The 15,213-nt window shown below is 33.2% G+C and overlaps 2 protein-coding genes across 2 annotated transcripts; one reads left to right on the top strand and one right to left on the bottom strand.

Moving 5' to 3' along the window:
- The first annotated feature begins 137 nt into the window (after nucleotides 1-137).
- On the top strand, nucleotides 138-2,492 carry LOC114375126 (dof zinc finger protein PBF-like). Its single transcript, XM_028332874.1, has one exon. The coding sequence runs from the start codon at nucleotides 1,157-1,159 to the stop codon at nucleotides 2,108-2,110; it is 954 nt and encodes a 317-aa protein (XP_028188675.1). The 5' UTR covers nucleotides 138-1,156; the 3' UTR covers nucleotides 2,111-2,492.
- Nucleotides 2,493-12,348: 9,856 nt separating this feature from the next.
- On the bottom strand, nucleotides 12,349-14,603 carry LOC114377454 (dof zinc finger protein DOF1.4-like). Its single transcript, XM_028335967.1, has 2 exons — nucleotides 14,367-14,603; nucleotides 12,349-14,166 (listed from the first exon to the last, which is right to left on the bottom strand). The coding sequence occupies exons 1-2, from the start codon at nucleotides 14,424-14,426 to the stop codon at nucleotides 13,153-13,155; spliced, it is 1,074 nt and encodes a 357-aa protein (XP_028191768.1). The 5' UTR covers nucleotides 14,427-14,603; the 3' UTR covers nucleotides 12,349-13,152.
- Between the last annotated feature and the right edge of the window lie 610 nt (nucleotides 14,604-15,213).

The following is a 15,213-nucleotide window of genomic DNA, read 5'->3' as shown; positions in this document are numbered from 1 at the left end:
TAAAATTAATTTCATTCCAATTTTTTCAATTTTTACCCAATCACACAATAATATATATCCAGAATGAATATGAATTTTTCAATTAAAAATTAAAAGAGCAGCAGTGGGATGCAATGCAATGAAATGAAAAAGAGAGAAAGAAGGGTAGAGGAAGGAAGGAGAGAGGAAATAGAAAGAGAGAGAGAAAGAGAGTTGCACAGTTCTGACATAGCCACCATTTCTCTTGGGTCTTTGGTCTTTCCTTGCCTCTACAGCCGCCTCATCCCTCAGGCTCTTCCTCGTGGTCCTTATTCTATACCCTAATACTACCATCATCTATGATTCTATTATTTCCTCCTTTTTTCTCTCTCTAATCGCTTCTCACTTTTCTGAGACTCACAACACAAATTGATAGAGAAACATAAAACATCACCTCTGTGAATTACAAGTCTCAGGTGGTGTTTGTTTGTTTGTTCCCACTCTTTGTGTCCTTTTTGTCAATCAAACCTCTAAATTCTCATTGCATTCCTCAGGGTTGTTCACTTTTCTTTTAAATAATTGCCCCCTAAATTAAGTACCTCTCTTCCCGATTGAGACCCTTCCGTTTTGGACTTTTTGTCCACGTTGCATATCAATTCAGAATCGCCCAATTTTACATGCCAAGTTTCCACCTTTCCTAATCTTTTTCCATATACACAACACTTCAAAGTTCAAAACACGGAAATTTATTGTATTTCAAGATCGTCAGAATCCACCAAGATTTCACAGGATCGATCCTATTGAATTAATACCATTTACACACAAATTAGATATTCCCTTAAAAGTTTTTTGCTTTGTTTTTTTTATTTTTTTTTTATGGAAATTTGAGATACCCCAGTTGTTCTTTTTGTTAAAATAAAATTGTGGGTAGGTGGGAACTCATGCACAAGGTAAGTTTCTGTGGTTTTGGTCATTGTAGATTCTCAGATACATTTCGCAGACACGTAGAACTCAAATACAACCCCTCAAATCTGAAATCCCCACACACTTTTCACTCTTTACTTTCCCTTATTACCTGCATGCTCCTCCAAGCCACCACCAACCACCACCTATAGTTTCTAGTATATATACACACAAGACAACACATCACTCAAACATCACACACACAGACACAGAAACACAAAAGTCAAAAGTCGAGATGGAGCAACGAGTTGGAGAAGGAGGTGGCATGAACAAGCAACCTCGAGATTCAAGAGTGAAGGAGATTCAACAAGGTGATGCACAAGTTCATGCTCAGGCTCCTCAACAACCCCAAAAATGTCCTCGATGTGACTCTCTCAACACCAAATTTTGCTACTACAACAACTACAGCCTGTCACAGCCTCGTTACTTTTGCAAAACATGCAGGAGGTACTGGACTCAAGGTGGAACCTTGAGGAACGTTCCTGTTGGTGGCGGTTGCCGCAAGGGGAAGCGAGCCAAGACTTCTAACTCATCATCTTCATCGGAGAATATAAATTCTTCTTTCCGGTCACTTCCTCTACAACAACCGCAAGGGATGGTGGTTCAAACTCAAGCACCACCCTTAACATCGGTAGTGAAGGCTAAAGACCCTTCTTCAGTTGTGGCTTCACCCTTTTACCAAAGTGGTGGATACTTGTCTTCTTTGGCTGCTATGCATTCACTCAACCCGTCATCATCACACCCTTTTGATCAGTCTCTAAATGTTATTGCGGGGAGTGACGCCTTGCGTTCTTCCAATTTGGGCCTTCTATCTGGTTTCAATGTTCAGCGCCCAATTGGGCAAATTTGTCCACCGTACTTGTATCATCAAATGGGGAGTGATGAAAGGGAGATGGTGTCTCTGTATGAACAAGGTTTGGTTAATCCATCTTCATCCAGCATGGCTAATACTAATACTAATACTAATGGCAGTGGTGTTTCTCAGCATGATTGGCCTCAGAGCTTCATCAATAATAATGTTAGTAATAGAGCCTCTGATGCCTCTTTGTGGAGCACCATCAGCACCACTATTGGTGGTAACTCTGAGAGGACTAGTACTAGTGGTGTTGGTGTTGATGTTGGTGCTGGTTCTTCTTCTTTCGTCACGAATCAATGGCCTAATCTTCCAGGGTATGGTCCTCCACCGTGATTTCATTCACCTGTTGCACCCTGAGAATCCTTCAAGTCGTACTTCTGAACAATTGATTTGTCTTTTACCTGCTTCATGATCTGTTTGATGTCCTTTAGTTAGGTACATGATAATCTTGTAGCATAGGTTAGTTATCGGTAGCAGGTGTATTGGTCTTGGTTGATTGTGCAAACATTGGACCGTAGAGAAATTTTGTGTTGTTGGTGTAGTTGATGTAAACGGTGGATCAGTGACCGTAGTAGCATTTTATTTCTTCCAGTGTCATAGATAGTTGAATAGAGAATTTCTGGGTTGGTTGGGTCAGGTTGGTTCGAAACTTTTTACACATAATTTTATAATTATACAGTTATCAGGTGAAGTTTTTTTATCCTGTGCCTTTTTACTTATTGACTAGATCAAAGCATAGTATGATTTGTTAGTTTAAACCAAAGTCTAAAAGGAATGTAAAATTCCAAATTAACGAGGCAACTTTGCTAAATACATGCACAAAGGGAGTAATGTCTTTGGTGAAAAAGTTGATGGAATGGTTCCATATTCGGCATGTGGGTGACTGAAGATCCAAATTCTCTTTCACTTTAAAGAGTCCCGTTTGTTTTACTTCCAATTGTGCTTTGTGCGCTTTACTATTGCTCTTCAGCTTCCTGTGCCTCATTACTAGTATCAGATTCTCGTTTTCGAAAATTGATAGTATATATAACATGATATGTAATAATGTAATTATATTTATATATATAATTTTTCTATACATTTAAAAAAAATAACTTTTTATAGTCTAGTTTGTGTTAAAAAAAAAAAAAGCATTTTCTCCGTACCATGTATGAGGGAATGTCAATCTTACTTAACTAAGGAGCATGTCAATCTTACTCCTCCAAGCTAATAATGCATGCAAACTGTTGCTTGTCCTTGTATTTCGACGTTGTCAATTACAAAAAAAAAAAAGGGGGCATGTGACCTGCATGGGTTTCCCTGATTATCTAACCCACTGTCCACATGGGTGTTTCTTTCTTTCTTATTTTCGCCCTTTTCTTTTGGCAGGACTATACATGGTTTAAATGATGGTTGATGTTCGTATAACTGTTCCACAATATAAATAGGAGCAAGCTTAACTAAACTATAGAAAATTAAATTAAAGTACGTTAGAGGCAAGTGGTTCAGTTGATTTTGCATCTCGTTAAAACCAATATATATTTATTATGCGTATGAATGTATGCTTGTATTACGGTTCCAAACCTTTTAAAAATATGTTCAGATTATAAATTTTTTTCTTTCAATAAGTATTTTTACCACTTTCTAACAAAATAAATGATGATTTAAAACATAACTTAAGTAACTGGTCCAACGTAATTGATAAATGGTTAAATTTTTTACGAATGTTGACTGAAATTTGATTTTTTTTTTTATCATATGTATGTAAAAGATTTTGTTGAAAATTCACTTTGCCGATTTACGTTCCGATGATTATTCTCATAGTTTCTGATTATGTAAATACTTTGTTTTCAGATAAACAAAATAACTTGAGTAATTAATTCAATTCAATTAAAAAATTGCATAGGACGACTTAATTGGGATAAAAAATTTAAAATTGCACGTAAAAATATCTTCACCCTAGCTAGCATATTAGCGTTGCTGTACACACGAGACGAGCTTAAGCGGTGTCATGGAAAAGTGGCCTAGGGAGGAAGTGAGCAAAAAATGTACGAAAATAGCACCACTGTGGTGTGGTCACTGGTCACCAAAAACCAGTTTAGCATAATTCTGGCTAAGCATTTCATTAGGGGTGGCAATTTAACAAATTTTTGCTTGGCAGGTATCTATGTTAATGATAGTAGAGAAATTTCTCACAAGATGAACTTGGTTCAAATTTAGATTCTTATCTCTAAAAAATTTGGAGACTAACGTGAGCGTGAATACTTCGTTATCTACTAATACATTTTTCGTATGTTTGATTACATGTTTGAATGTAAACTTATGTGATTTTTTGTTTGGATAAAAGATATATCAATTGCAATTTGACGTGATTTTCTGAATTACCACTGACTTTTAGGAGTAATAGAGAGAGAAGAAACAGGTAGGTGAAAAAAAAGAAAAATATGTGAACAATAGAAGGAAATCAATTACTTGTTTGATTCAAAGGATGAAAATAATATTAAAAAGATAAAAATAATAACTTAGTATTGTTTGGTACGTGAGATTTAAAGTGGAATTAATTTTGAAAGTGAGTTATCTATTTTTACTTATTTCTCTTCTCATTTCTTCTTTATTTTTTTTACCAAATACATTTATTTTCCATTTTATTTCTCACATATTTTTACTTTATTTCTTTTCTCTCTACTATAGAGCTGAGTGTGTGAATTGTTTTTACCAGTATGGGTACCATCTATTTTTTTTTTTAATATTTCATTGCTATTCCATCCTATCAAACAACCAATATTCTTCCACTTTCCCTCCCTTCTTTCCTCTCCTTCATTCTTCTCCTCTATTTCATCATGGGTATCAAATAGAGGGTTAGTGTGTTGGCTACTCATCCAAAAAAATGGATGCAGGTAACATGAATGCATATTTTGCATTATTTCTATCCATTGGACGTGAAAATGTGGTAGCACGCACATTTTTTTCAAGCTAAACCTTAAATTGTAGAATGTAACAAGACTAACCTTAAATTGTAGATTGAAGGTTAAACTAACTAGCTAATATTTAAGGGCTCCTCACATTTTGCATTGAGATGACCTGACTTATTTAATAATTGTCCTTGCACTTTATCAACAAATTCTACACTTAAAAATATCATAATTGAAGAGTAAAATATTTTTTAGTTGTTTGTAAGTAAACTTAGTTTTGGTCCTCAAACTTCAATTTTTAATTTACAAAAATAATAATTTTTGTCATACTTAACATACGTCGTTAATCATAAAAAGAAACAAAAATTACTGTTTTTATAAAGTTTATAGAACAAATTGATGAAAGTTAAAAAGTTTATAGAACAAATTGGTGAAAGTTAAAGTTGGAAAACTTAAACTAAGTTTCACCAAATTGATAAAACTATGTGTACATGTGTGTATGTGTGTTTTCATTCTAAGATGCATAATGTTACCTGAATTTCTTACTAACTTGAATTTCAGAGTCTTTTTATCACAATATTTGTTCATTGTTATTAACCAAAAGTATAAGAGTAACTACTAAAAATTCCAAGAGTATAAGTTTGACCCATTACCCATATACATATGCATGGGTCCAGCTCGAATAACCATGTTTAGAGAATGAAAGTGTAAAGTACTACATTACTCATGTTTGTTATTACGGCTTAGGAGTAAAATATTTATTAAATTTATTAATTACATGTTCATTTTTTTTCTATGACTTGATCGATATATATAAAATTGTGTTGACTTTGGTGATACTATTGATTTTCTAAACAAACAAAGAATAAGTGTGTTCAATGAGATTAAAAAGAGAAAGAGAAAATATGTTAAAGGAACTGAATATGATAGTAAAAGAAAGCATATCAAATATATATGTTCAGAGATGTAGATCAATTGATTGATTTGAATACGCAAATTATTATAAAATACGTACGCATCACATTACATACTAGGCAACCAATATAAGTAGTTTAATAAATAACAGTATTTCGATACAAAGGTTAACCCTGCAGGAGCCACTTTTGTAAAGCCTTAGAATGGAAGTCACAGAGAAAATGAGAACGTGGGAGCGAGTGGGGAACCTTGTACATCATGTCTTGCTGACTCTGCTCCTTCAACTCTACATATGGTCGTGTTTGCTTAAAGCTGTTAGTGACACATGCACGGAGGAACAATCCAGTGTCTGGCTTTATCACCACAATCTAATCCACCATGATTTTGATGTATGTATGCGTGGGGTGGGACTCTCTTTTTTCTCGCGCTGTGTGAGAAAATATATCATTAGTAACATAGCATGAGCTAGTGGTGGTGGACCCCTTATCTATGCCATCAAAAATTAATATCAATGGGACTCGTCACCCTTCATCTACACCTCTGTTGCTTCGCCCATCTCCTATTAGGATCCACTAGTTTCTCAGATTAATTAAGCAGCCACTTTTTTCTTTGTCTATTTGCTTTGCCAATTATTTTCGTAAGCTCTACTGATTCATCTAAATTCATTCATTCATTTCAATTCATGGTTCTATCTGTGTTTTTTTTTTCTGAAAAAAATAATTTTACCTAAGCTACTTGACACTTATGTCACATCTGATATGTGTTAAATGAGTAGATGTGTTAAAGTTGTATGAATTGGTGATTTCCTATCTCAAACGAAGCTAGCTAGAGTATGGGCAACATCTTGTCTCCTCATAAACTCATCCTTGAGTTTGTAAAAGTTATATGGATTGGTGATTTCCTATCTTAGACGACGCTATTATAATTGGTAATTTTGACCGTTTTTCACCAAAACAAAATATATCTGACTGCATGTGGTGATTTCCTATCTTAGACGACGCTATTATAAATGGTATTTTTGACCGTTTTTCATCAAAACAAAATATATCTGACTGCATGTGTAATGTGACCCACAGAAATAATTGACTACAATCAACACTCGTTTGATTTTATTTTTTTTCAGTTTCGTCTTTTATGTTTAATTTCTTTTTGCTTTAATTCTTTAAAAAAATGTCATTAATAAATCAAATTATCCCTTCTTTCAGTTTATCACATTAGTTAACTTAGTCAACTTAATTAATTACATGTAAAAAATTATAAGAAACATCATTGCTATAAACATTTGTCACAACCAAAATCAACATCTGAATACAAAAAACTAACAAAAGTGATCAATTTATTAGTATAACAAACAAACTTCAAGACATCAAAGTAAAAATCTTTTTAAAGTTAAGAATTAATGTGAAATTGAAAAAACTCAAATGAGGAATCCAAATTATATTAGCCAAAATAATTTATTTTTCATTATATGATGAAGTTATCTAATATATATTAGAGCCAATTCCTTACCAATTAAACAAAAAAATAGTTATTTAATTACAACTTTGTCAAATAATTAATTATGAAGTTATCTCACATTTTACTAGTTTTTCTTCTAAAATTATTGTTTTTATTTTAAAAAGAAACAGACTTATATCACTATTAATAACTAAAGAAGCAATATAACCAGAAATATGCTGGAAAATATGGAGAATAGGATAAGATGGTAGTGCTTTAAGAAGAGAATGAACCACACCAATAACTTGCCTCCTAGCATAATCAATGTGGAAAAGGTTTAATTCAATGGAAGTAAGGACGGACATTTATACTAGATACTGCCAAACTCAAAAAAATCAACAGCAACGGCTTTTAATTTGTCCACTTGTTGCAGTCAGATTCAAAGCACACTTGTTGCAGCCCCATTTCGATAGCAACTTGAATAGCAAAGAGTAAACCCATAGGCTTCTCCTTCCTGGACATCAATACAAGGCCATCACATTCCCAAACGTATCTCTAATGCCAATTCCGAATCCAGTGCTACAGTTCTTTAGGGAATGATGAATTATCAACATTGCATTTCATAGTGCCTTGAGGAGGTGGTATATGAATCAAGGAGTTATGATCAATATTCAGATTCTGATTGAAATATCAGAATGATTCTTACATTCCCATAGCATTTCATTTCTTCTCCGCCGCAATCGATGTTGAGGATCAATTCCATTCATGACTCATGAAACTGAAAAAGACCTCTGTAAAAGAATTCTGATGCAGCAATAAATCATCTATAACGTGCGCGTCTAATTAATATTGAGCACGCTTTAACTGGACAACTAAAAAAATATATGGCAAGTTGACTCAATATTAGAATCACACAATGGCCAAATTGAAGAACAGTCCACACCTCGGTTCCTTAGATTTTCCCGTGTAGGAAAACATTATTATTTATTGTATTGTCTGCATGCACGCACGCCACAGTACGTAGGAATTGCGCAGGATTACTGTAGATTAAATTTAATAGTATAACTTTTTTTTATGTAATATTCTACAGAAAATTCACTCAAACTCATTTTATGGCTACAAATTACTATTTTCTTTTATATAGAAAATACTGAAAATGATTCTTTAATTGAGTTTTTTACCGCCATTATTTAATTGTTTTTTGAAACTCAGTTTTGAATTTGAAACCTTTGACCGTACAAATTAAGATTTTCCTTTTAATGCTACTTTTTTAAATTTTTATCCTTTTTAATTTACTTATTCTTATTACTTTTGATTTTCTAGTAAAACAAAATCACTTTTACCAAAATTCAGATTATGTCAATGATAACTTATAGAAGTTGTCCCTATTCTCAACTTGTATGTACACACTACACAGCATGATCATAGGCTCCTCACAACTGTAAATTAACAAACAGTAAGCATTGACTTATAAAAGTGAAGGCATCAACAAATCCAAAACAGAGAAAAAAAAGGTGTGTATGGTGGTGATGGAATTTATTCGATTCTTTTCTTTAGCCTGAAGAACAAGGCATATTATTCCCTAACACATATTTCAACCTAGTTTTGACTTGGTTCCAACAACTAAACATTTTCGAACATTCCCTTGCTTTATTTTTCTATTAATTTTTTGGGATTCCGTGTGAGTAAAGTTTTGAAAGTTTGACGCTATCATACCAAAAAATTTTAATATAAGCCTTCGCACACGCGTATTTTGTCCTGGTTTAGTTGCTGTCTTCAACAGAAAAAGGTTGTGCTTGTGAGTTGTGACGAAATCTATGCACTCATGCAATACAACTGCTCGTGTCTGGTTTGTGACCAGTTGTCGTATTTTTACTTGGCTTCCATCAAGAATGATGTTGGTGGAGGGTTTTTCTGGTTTAAAAATAAATATTTAGCCAAAATGTTTTTAATGAATTTGGTGGGGTGTGGGAAAACGGCAAAGATTATGTTGCTGAAAAATATTAGTATTATTTTAGACTCTCGTTTTCATTGGTAATATAAAATACAATATATTATTATGTTAGATTATGTTGGTTGAAAACCATGGGAACAAGTTTTGGGGGTCTACAGATAAGTCAGCGCAGGGGCGGGGGAGTTGAAGAGAAACACATATATTTATAAAATATCATATTATTGATCTTAAAAAAATATCATTTTATATTTGTGTATTTTTTTCACTTGAAAATAATTAAGCCAATTCAAATATCTATGTATATAACAGTGCCATAAAAATTTTCGATAAACCTATATTTTTATCACATCGCTGTATAAAACTTGAGTTATCCTGTTCTTTTGAACATTTTTTGGAGTGAGTTAGGTTCAAGAAAATTTTAATATGGTGAAATATGTTTTTAGTTTTTGTATGTTTCGGTAAATTTTGATTTTAGTTCCTAAATTTTAATTTGATTTCTGGATTTTATAAAAGCAGTGGTTTCGTCTTTCTTTACGGTGAAAATCGTTTGTGCGAAAGAATGAAAATCAATATTTTTTAAAAGTTTAAGAATTAAATTAATCAAAATTAAATTACGAGGATTAAATATACAATTTTTTTTATCAAAAGTACATGAAATAAAAAATATATTTTATCCTTTTTATATGATAGCACACCATATTATGTCTTAATATCTACAAATGTTCAGTTTTGCAAATTTTAAGATAGAAATTCAATAAAGTTTATGACACTAAAATATCAATTCAATGAAGTTTTTTTTAATGTGTATAAAGATAAGAAATAAAATTTTATATAAACTATCCAAACCACCCCCAACTAGCCCAACCCTAGTATGTCTCTTGCATTGATATATATAATAGAGTATATATGCGAATAAATTTTTTTAAATACTATTTTTAATCAAATAATATAATTAAAATGATGAAAAATCAAAGTAAGTCATATATTTAATTTATTTATTTTCTAGAAGAAATTGTATACTAATGTTAGACATTAATTTTTTCTTAGTTAATATAACTTTTGTCGAAAAGAATTTACGTAAATATTAAACTTATACTAATAATATGATGTATTGTGTATACTAGGGTATAACATTATTTTTTTTACTGAAAAATATACTCCTTTATGTTAGTATATAATGTATTGTATCATATTATTAGTATATAGATTTATAGTATCTATATTAAAAGCTTAATTTCTGTTAATTAAATACTACTAAAATAGAATTCTAATTCTTTTTTTATATGACATCTTTTTAGTATTCTTATAAAAAAATTGTGCAAGTTTTTTTTCCTAACAGAGCAAAACAGTGAATTAATGAACTTAAAGCTTGAGTGACACATATTTGTCCAAAAATGTCTCAACAGTTGGGACTCATGACTTTCTTATTTATATACATATTTTTTTTTTAGTCTCCCAGAGTAAAACTTGTTTGCCAATACTTCCCATAGAGTCTAACTAAACTAGTTTTGCCCAATTATCATTTGTAATATGGCCATATATATTCTTTTAAGTTCGGCCCTCAGGCCCAAATCTTGTTTTCACTTATGGTTTGGAGGCCTTTGGTATGTTCACCCCCATAAAAATACGTTTTTGTTATGTATCTCTCAGTAATAATTAAGTTTTATTGTGATAGTCTTTTATGTTATTTTGAATAGTTCCAGTATCATCGTAATCTTTATTATAAATTAGTAAACTTTCTATGGATCAATGCTTTGAGCTTAATTCTGACGGGAGTTCCCTTGGTAATCCGGGACTTGCAGAGTTATTGGTCATCAATCAAGGTTTGCTCTTGGCGTGGACTATTGGCATCAGGTATCTCATTTGCGAAACTGACTCAAAGCTGGTTGTGGTTTTCATAACAGCAGGAGTCTTGCCCTTTCATGTTTATGCTCCCTTAGTCAACCATATTCACAGTTTTGTTCCTAAGGAGTGGAATGTCTCTATTAATCACACTTTTAGAGAGGGGAATAATTGTGCGGATCTCTTGGCTAAGAGAGGTTCTTCTTCTCCATGTGAGACCTAAGTGTTTTGTGTTTGTTGTTATTTCTGAGTGATAAAAAAAATAGTAAACTTTCTTATAATCATTTAATATTCTAACTTTCTCTCTTTGATTTTCTTCTCTTTCTTTACTTCATCGTTTTCTAACTTTCTGTTATATTTACTACAAGTTTATTTCATGAACATTCTAGTATTTACAAGAAGTTTATTTCAAATAAATTCTAATCAAAAGAAATTAGTTCAGGTTCAGTTTTAGCTCCCATCCAGGTTTCATGTCCCAGAATATTCAAGCTTAATTGGTTGAGGAATAATTTGATAAAACTAAGATACGGGCTATTTATTTGCTTCGACTGTTTGGTGGATTTGGTGATGGAGAAATTGATGAGGAAAAATGGGATATCTCTCATCATGTCATCAAGAATTAATATAAATCTGCTGTATGGAGATTTGGTTCTTGTTGAACGTGAGCTTGGTAGTGCACGTGATGGTTCTCATTCCTTGAGTCTCCTTTGGGAAGTTGCACGTTAAACCATTGATCATTGATGGAATTTAGCTGCCTTCCTCACTCTCTTCGGATTGGAAACTGAGATCATGAAGCAGCTAGTTGGAAAGTGGGGTTTTCTTCATTTGATGGTACTACTACTACTGCTGCTGCTGCTGATGCCATAAAAGCTGAAACTTTAGCTTTGCTGCATGGACAGGCCCAAGTGGGGTTTTCTTAATTAATTTACACCCATTTTACCACTAATTTTATACCCCATAAAGGGTGTGAAAAAAAGAAATATTAACCTGGTACTAACACCCTGTTACGTACCCCAGCCTATCCAGAACGTGATCTGTTGCTCACCCATGCAATGCGGGTTACATTTGATTTACCTTAAAAATATGGAACTAAAATATAGCCCAGTAAGTTAATTATGGTGTAAATGTTACGAGAGATAGGTTACATGAAGGCTTTTTTTTTTTTTTTTTTTGCTTCTCAATAAGTTTGAAGAAGTATAATCTTTTTATTGAAAAAGTATTTGTTATATGAAAATATAATATTTTTTTGTTATAAAATTGTTGTTATGCATCACTTAAAATTGAAATATTGAGGAAATGTCCCTTCTCACTGTAGGACAGCACGAGTCCAAACACTGCTTAAGTTCCTATCGTGAGCAAGAGATATTAGCTAGATTCCCTAGGCCATCTTACAGTTACATACCATTTCAGCATGCTCATTTGTTTTCAATATTGTGAAGTATCTGAAAAGATATATATATATATATATATATATATATATATATATATATATATATATATATATATATGGATAAATAAAAGCAAATATTCTGTGCATGGACCAAAGTTAGTTTCTCAGAACCAATAGATAGAACAAGGTTGAACACATATAAGCACCAAACCACCGACATACATTAAATCATTAATCACCTAAAGCCAAGTAAATAATCCCCCTCTCTTCTATACCATTATACCAGATATGCCCAATATATTCCCATTCTCACCCTATCCAAAACAAAAATCATCACAAAGTTAACAAAAATGAAACCAATATTAGTTCCTTTCTTTAAGGACAGCATCATACCCAGTAAATCCTCTACCTCACCTAGCTAATCACAGATAGTAGTACATTACAAGACAAGAAAAAAGAAAAGGAAATGTCATCGCATATGTACATAACAAAATGAAAGACCAACTTACTTAACTATGGAGAACTTCAATTCAACACAAAGCATTTCCATAGAGAACACTACTGCGCAGCAACTGTGAGACGATGAGAGAAGAGGATCCGAGGTTCCTCTCAGAGCAATATATGCAATTCTTTTCCCAACGACCTTGACACATAAAACCAACAGGGCTGAAGAGAAATTTATATATATTTGCAGGATGCAGCTGACATGATCACTCCGATCCAAACTCCTCTCACCTTTAGGCTTTAGCTTTCCCATTTTCTTACAAGTATCACTTTTCCTCTCTTTTCATTAAATTTTGATGTAATTAATTAAGTAAACCAAAAACCCATTTTGGCCCAAAAGAAAGAAGAACAAAAAGAAAAAGAAGAAAGTAGCAGCAACGAGACAGAAGGGGGAGACAAACTTGAAAACCATACTTCTTGATTCGATTGGATTTGTATTTTTCTAGATCAGAGAAGTGACTGATGAACCAATATTAGCAGCTTGATCGTTCCAAACACCCAAAGCTGTTGCCGCTGAATTATTCCAATAAAGAGAAGGATCGTACAAGCCCACATGCTGGATCTGGCTTTGGCAAGCAGCACCATTATTCCACTCCAACCTGTTGTTTTGTCCTAATTCTACTTTCACGTCTTTTAAGGCCACCATCCCTGCCTCACTGCTATGATCACTTGCCATTTGCAACTGCTCTAGTGGGGTTAAGCCTAAGCCATGCTGGAAAGTGTTGGTGCTATCAACACCATCTGTCATGAACTTCTGTTGAAGCAAAGAAGAGCTCAAAAGAGAAGACATAGCTGGAGTAGTAGTACTAGTGGTGGATGTATAACTTGAAAGAAGCGTATTGTTTGAACCAAACCAGTTTCTGTAACCGTTATTATCACTAGCTTCATTGGACAAAACCCCGGATGAAAAACCTAATCCAAGGGCATTATTCAGCTGAAGATCAAACCCGGAGCTGGAGATTCTAGAACCGAACCTAGAGAACAATGGAAGATTCACATCGCTAGAGCTACTTGGTAAGCCATAAAACAAAGGGTTGATGTGATTTGAGGTTGAAGCAGTGTCGATCGGGGGTTGTAGTGGAGCAGAAGAAGAGTTAGAAGAATTATTAGAAGCAGCAGTGTCAATGGCAGCAGAAGAAGGGTTTGTCGTTATTAATGGACGCTTGACACGCTTGTTTCTTCTGCAGCCTCCACCAACAGGAACGTTTCTGAGAGTTCCACCTCTTGTCCAATAGCGCTTGCAGGCTTTGCAGAAGTGCCGTGGCTGAGACAAACTGTAGTTGTTGTAGTAGCAGAACTTGGTGTTTGATGAGTCACAACGAGGGCACTTGGGGGCTTCTTGTTGTTGTTGCTGCTGCTGCACAAGCTGATCTTGACCTGGTTTTTCCAATACCTTATTATTGTTGTTGTTACTACTTCCACCGTTGGAACCCATCAAGACCTTGTGATCATCCACCTGATGATGAAAATATTTAGAGGGTAAGAAAAATTAATAAAAATATACAAAGTAAGGGAGACCCAGTTTAAGGTGGCGTTGTTCTAGGGTATGATAACAACACACACAGTGGAGATATTCTCTTCCAAAAGCAAAGCAACAAAATTGCACTGGTCATGTATTTGTCTAATTAATATGTGTGTGAGAGAGAAATGGAGAACCTGTGGCCATTGGTTGGTCGTTGGAGGGATGGCTACCATTTTCTCACAGTTAGCCGACATTTTGCTCGTTAGAAGGAATCCTTGAAAACAAAGAGTAAAGAGACAAAGAACAGATATATGAGACTCGCTAGCTTGAAGGTTTCAAATAGTAATCTAATGTGATGTGAGCTTTAACTGAGGGAGTGAGAGACTCAAAATTTGAAGTTGTCGATCACCATATAGCTAGCAATAAGCAATTCATGAACTTAATTATTTAACTACTGTAGGATGATAATATATATTAAATTGGTCTTACTAACCATTGTTATAAACAAAATAATCGAAGTTCTTTATTTTTTTATTAAAAACCACCGCATGCAACGCATTAATAATATTAAATATTATATTTTTATTTTTTATTCGTTTTTAATTTTCAATCGTTACCCTGAAGGATAATCCTCAGCAAAATTGATATTAGAATTATATCAGTTGCTTTACTGTAAAGAAAAAATGTGTAGTTGCACGTACAACGTAGTTTGATTTCACGTGGCGAGTTTGCTCTAATACTAGAATCTAGATTTAGATTTAGATTAGATGATTACTAGTTAAACAATTATGATTTTTTTACATTTCAAATTTTAATTTTGTATCATTTTATGCATTTTGCTTTTCTTTTTATCTTACAAGATTGCCTCTAAAAAAATACCTTAGGAAAGGAAAACAAAAACTTGTATAAGATTGAATTAAATTAATGCAGATACTAAAATGATTTTAATTAATATTTATGTAGTGCATGTTAATGTAATTTTTTTGCCGAATCGATTGATAAGAACTTATTATAAAAATTAATAAACTTATACTACCGATC

Source organism: Glycine soja, chromosome 11, assembly GCF_004193775.1.
Source record: "Glycine soja cultivar W05 chromosome 11, ASM419377v2, whole genome shotgun sequence".
NCBI lineage: Eukaryota > Viridiplantae > Streptophyta > Magnoliopsida > Fabales > Fabaceae > Glycine > Glycine soja.
This window is presented reverse-complemented; position numbering and strand designations above follow the sequence as displayed.

What these genes read in the sequence shown, in the direction of transcription:
- LOC114375126 (XM_028332874.1), top strand. Translation starts at nt 1,157, where the DNA reads ATGGAGCAACGAGTTGGAGAAGGAGGTGGCATGAACAAGCAACCTCGA.
- LOC114377454 (XM_028335967.1), bottom strand. Translation starts at nt 14,426, where the DNA reads ATGTCGGCTAACTGTGAGAAAATGGTAGCCATCCCTCCAACGACCAAC. An exon ending in CGACCAACCAATGGCCACAG is followed by an intron (nt 14,167 to 14,366) that starts GTTCTCCATTTC and finishes TTTCATCATCAG; the next exon opens with GTGGATGATCACAAGGTCTT.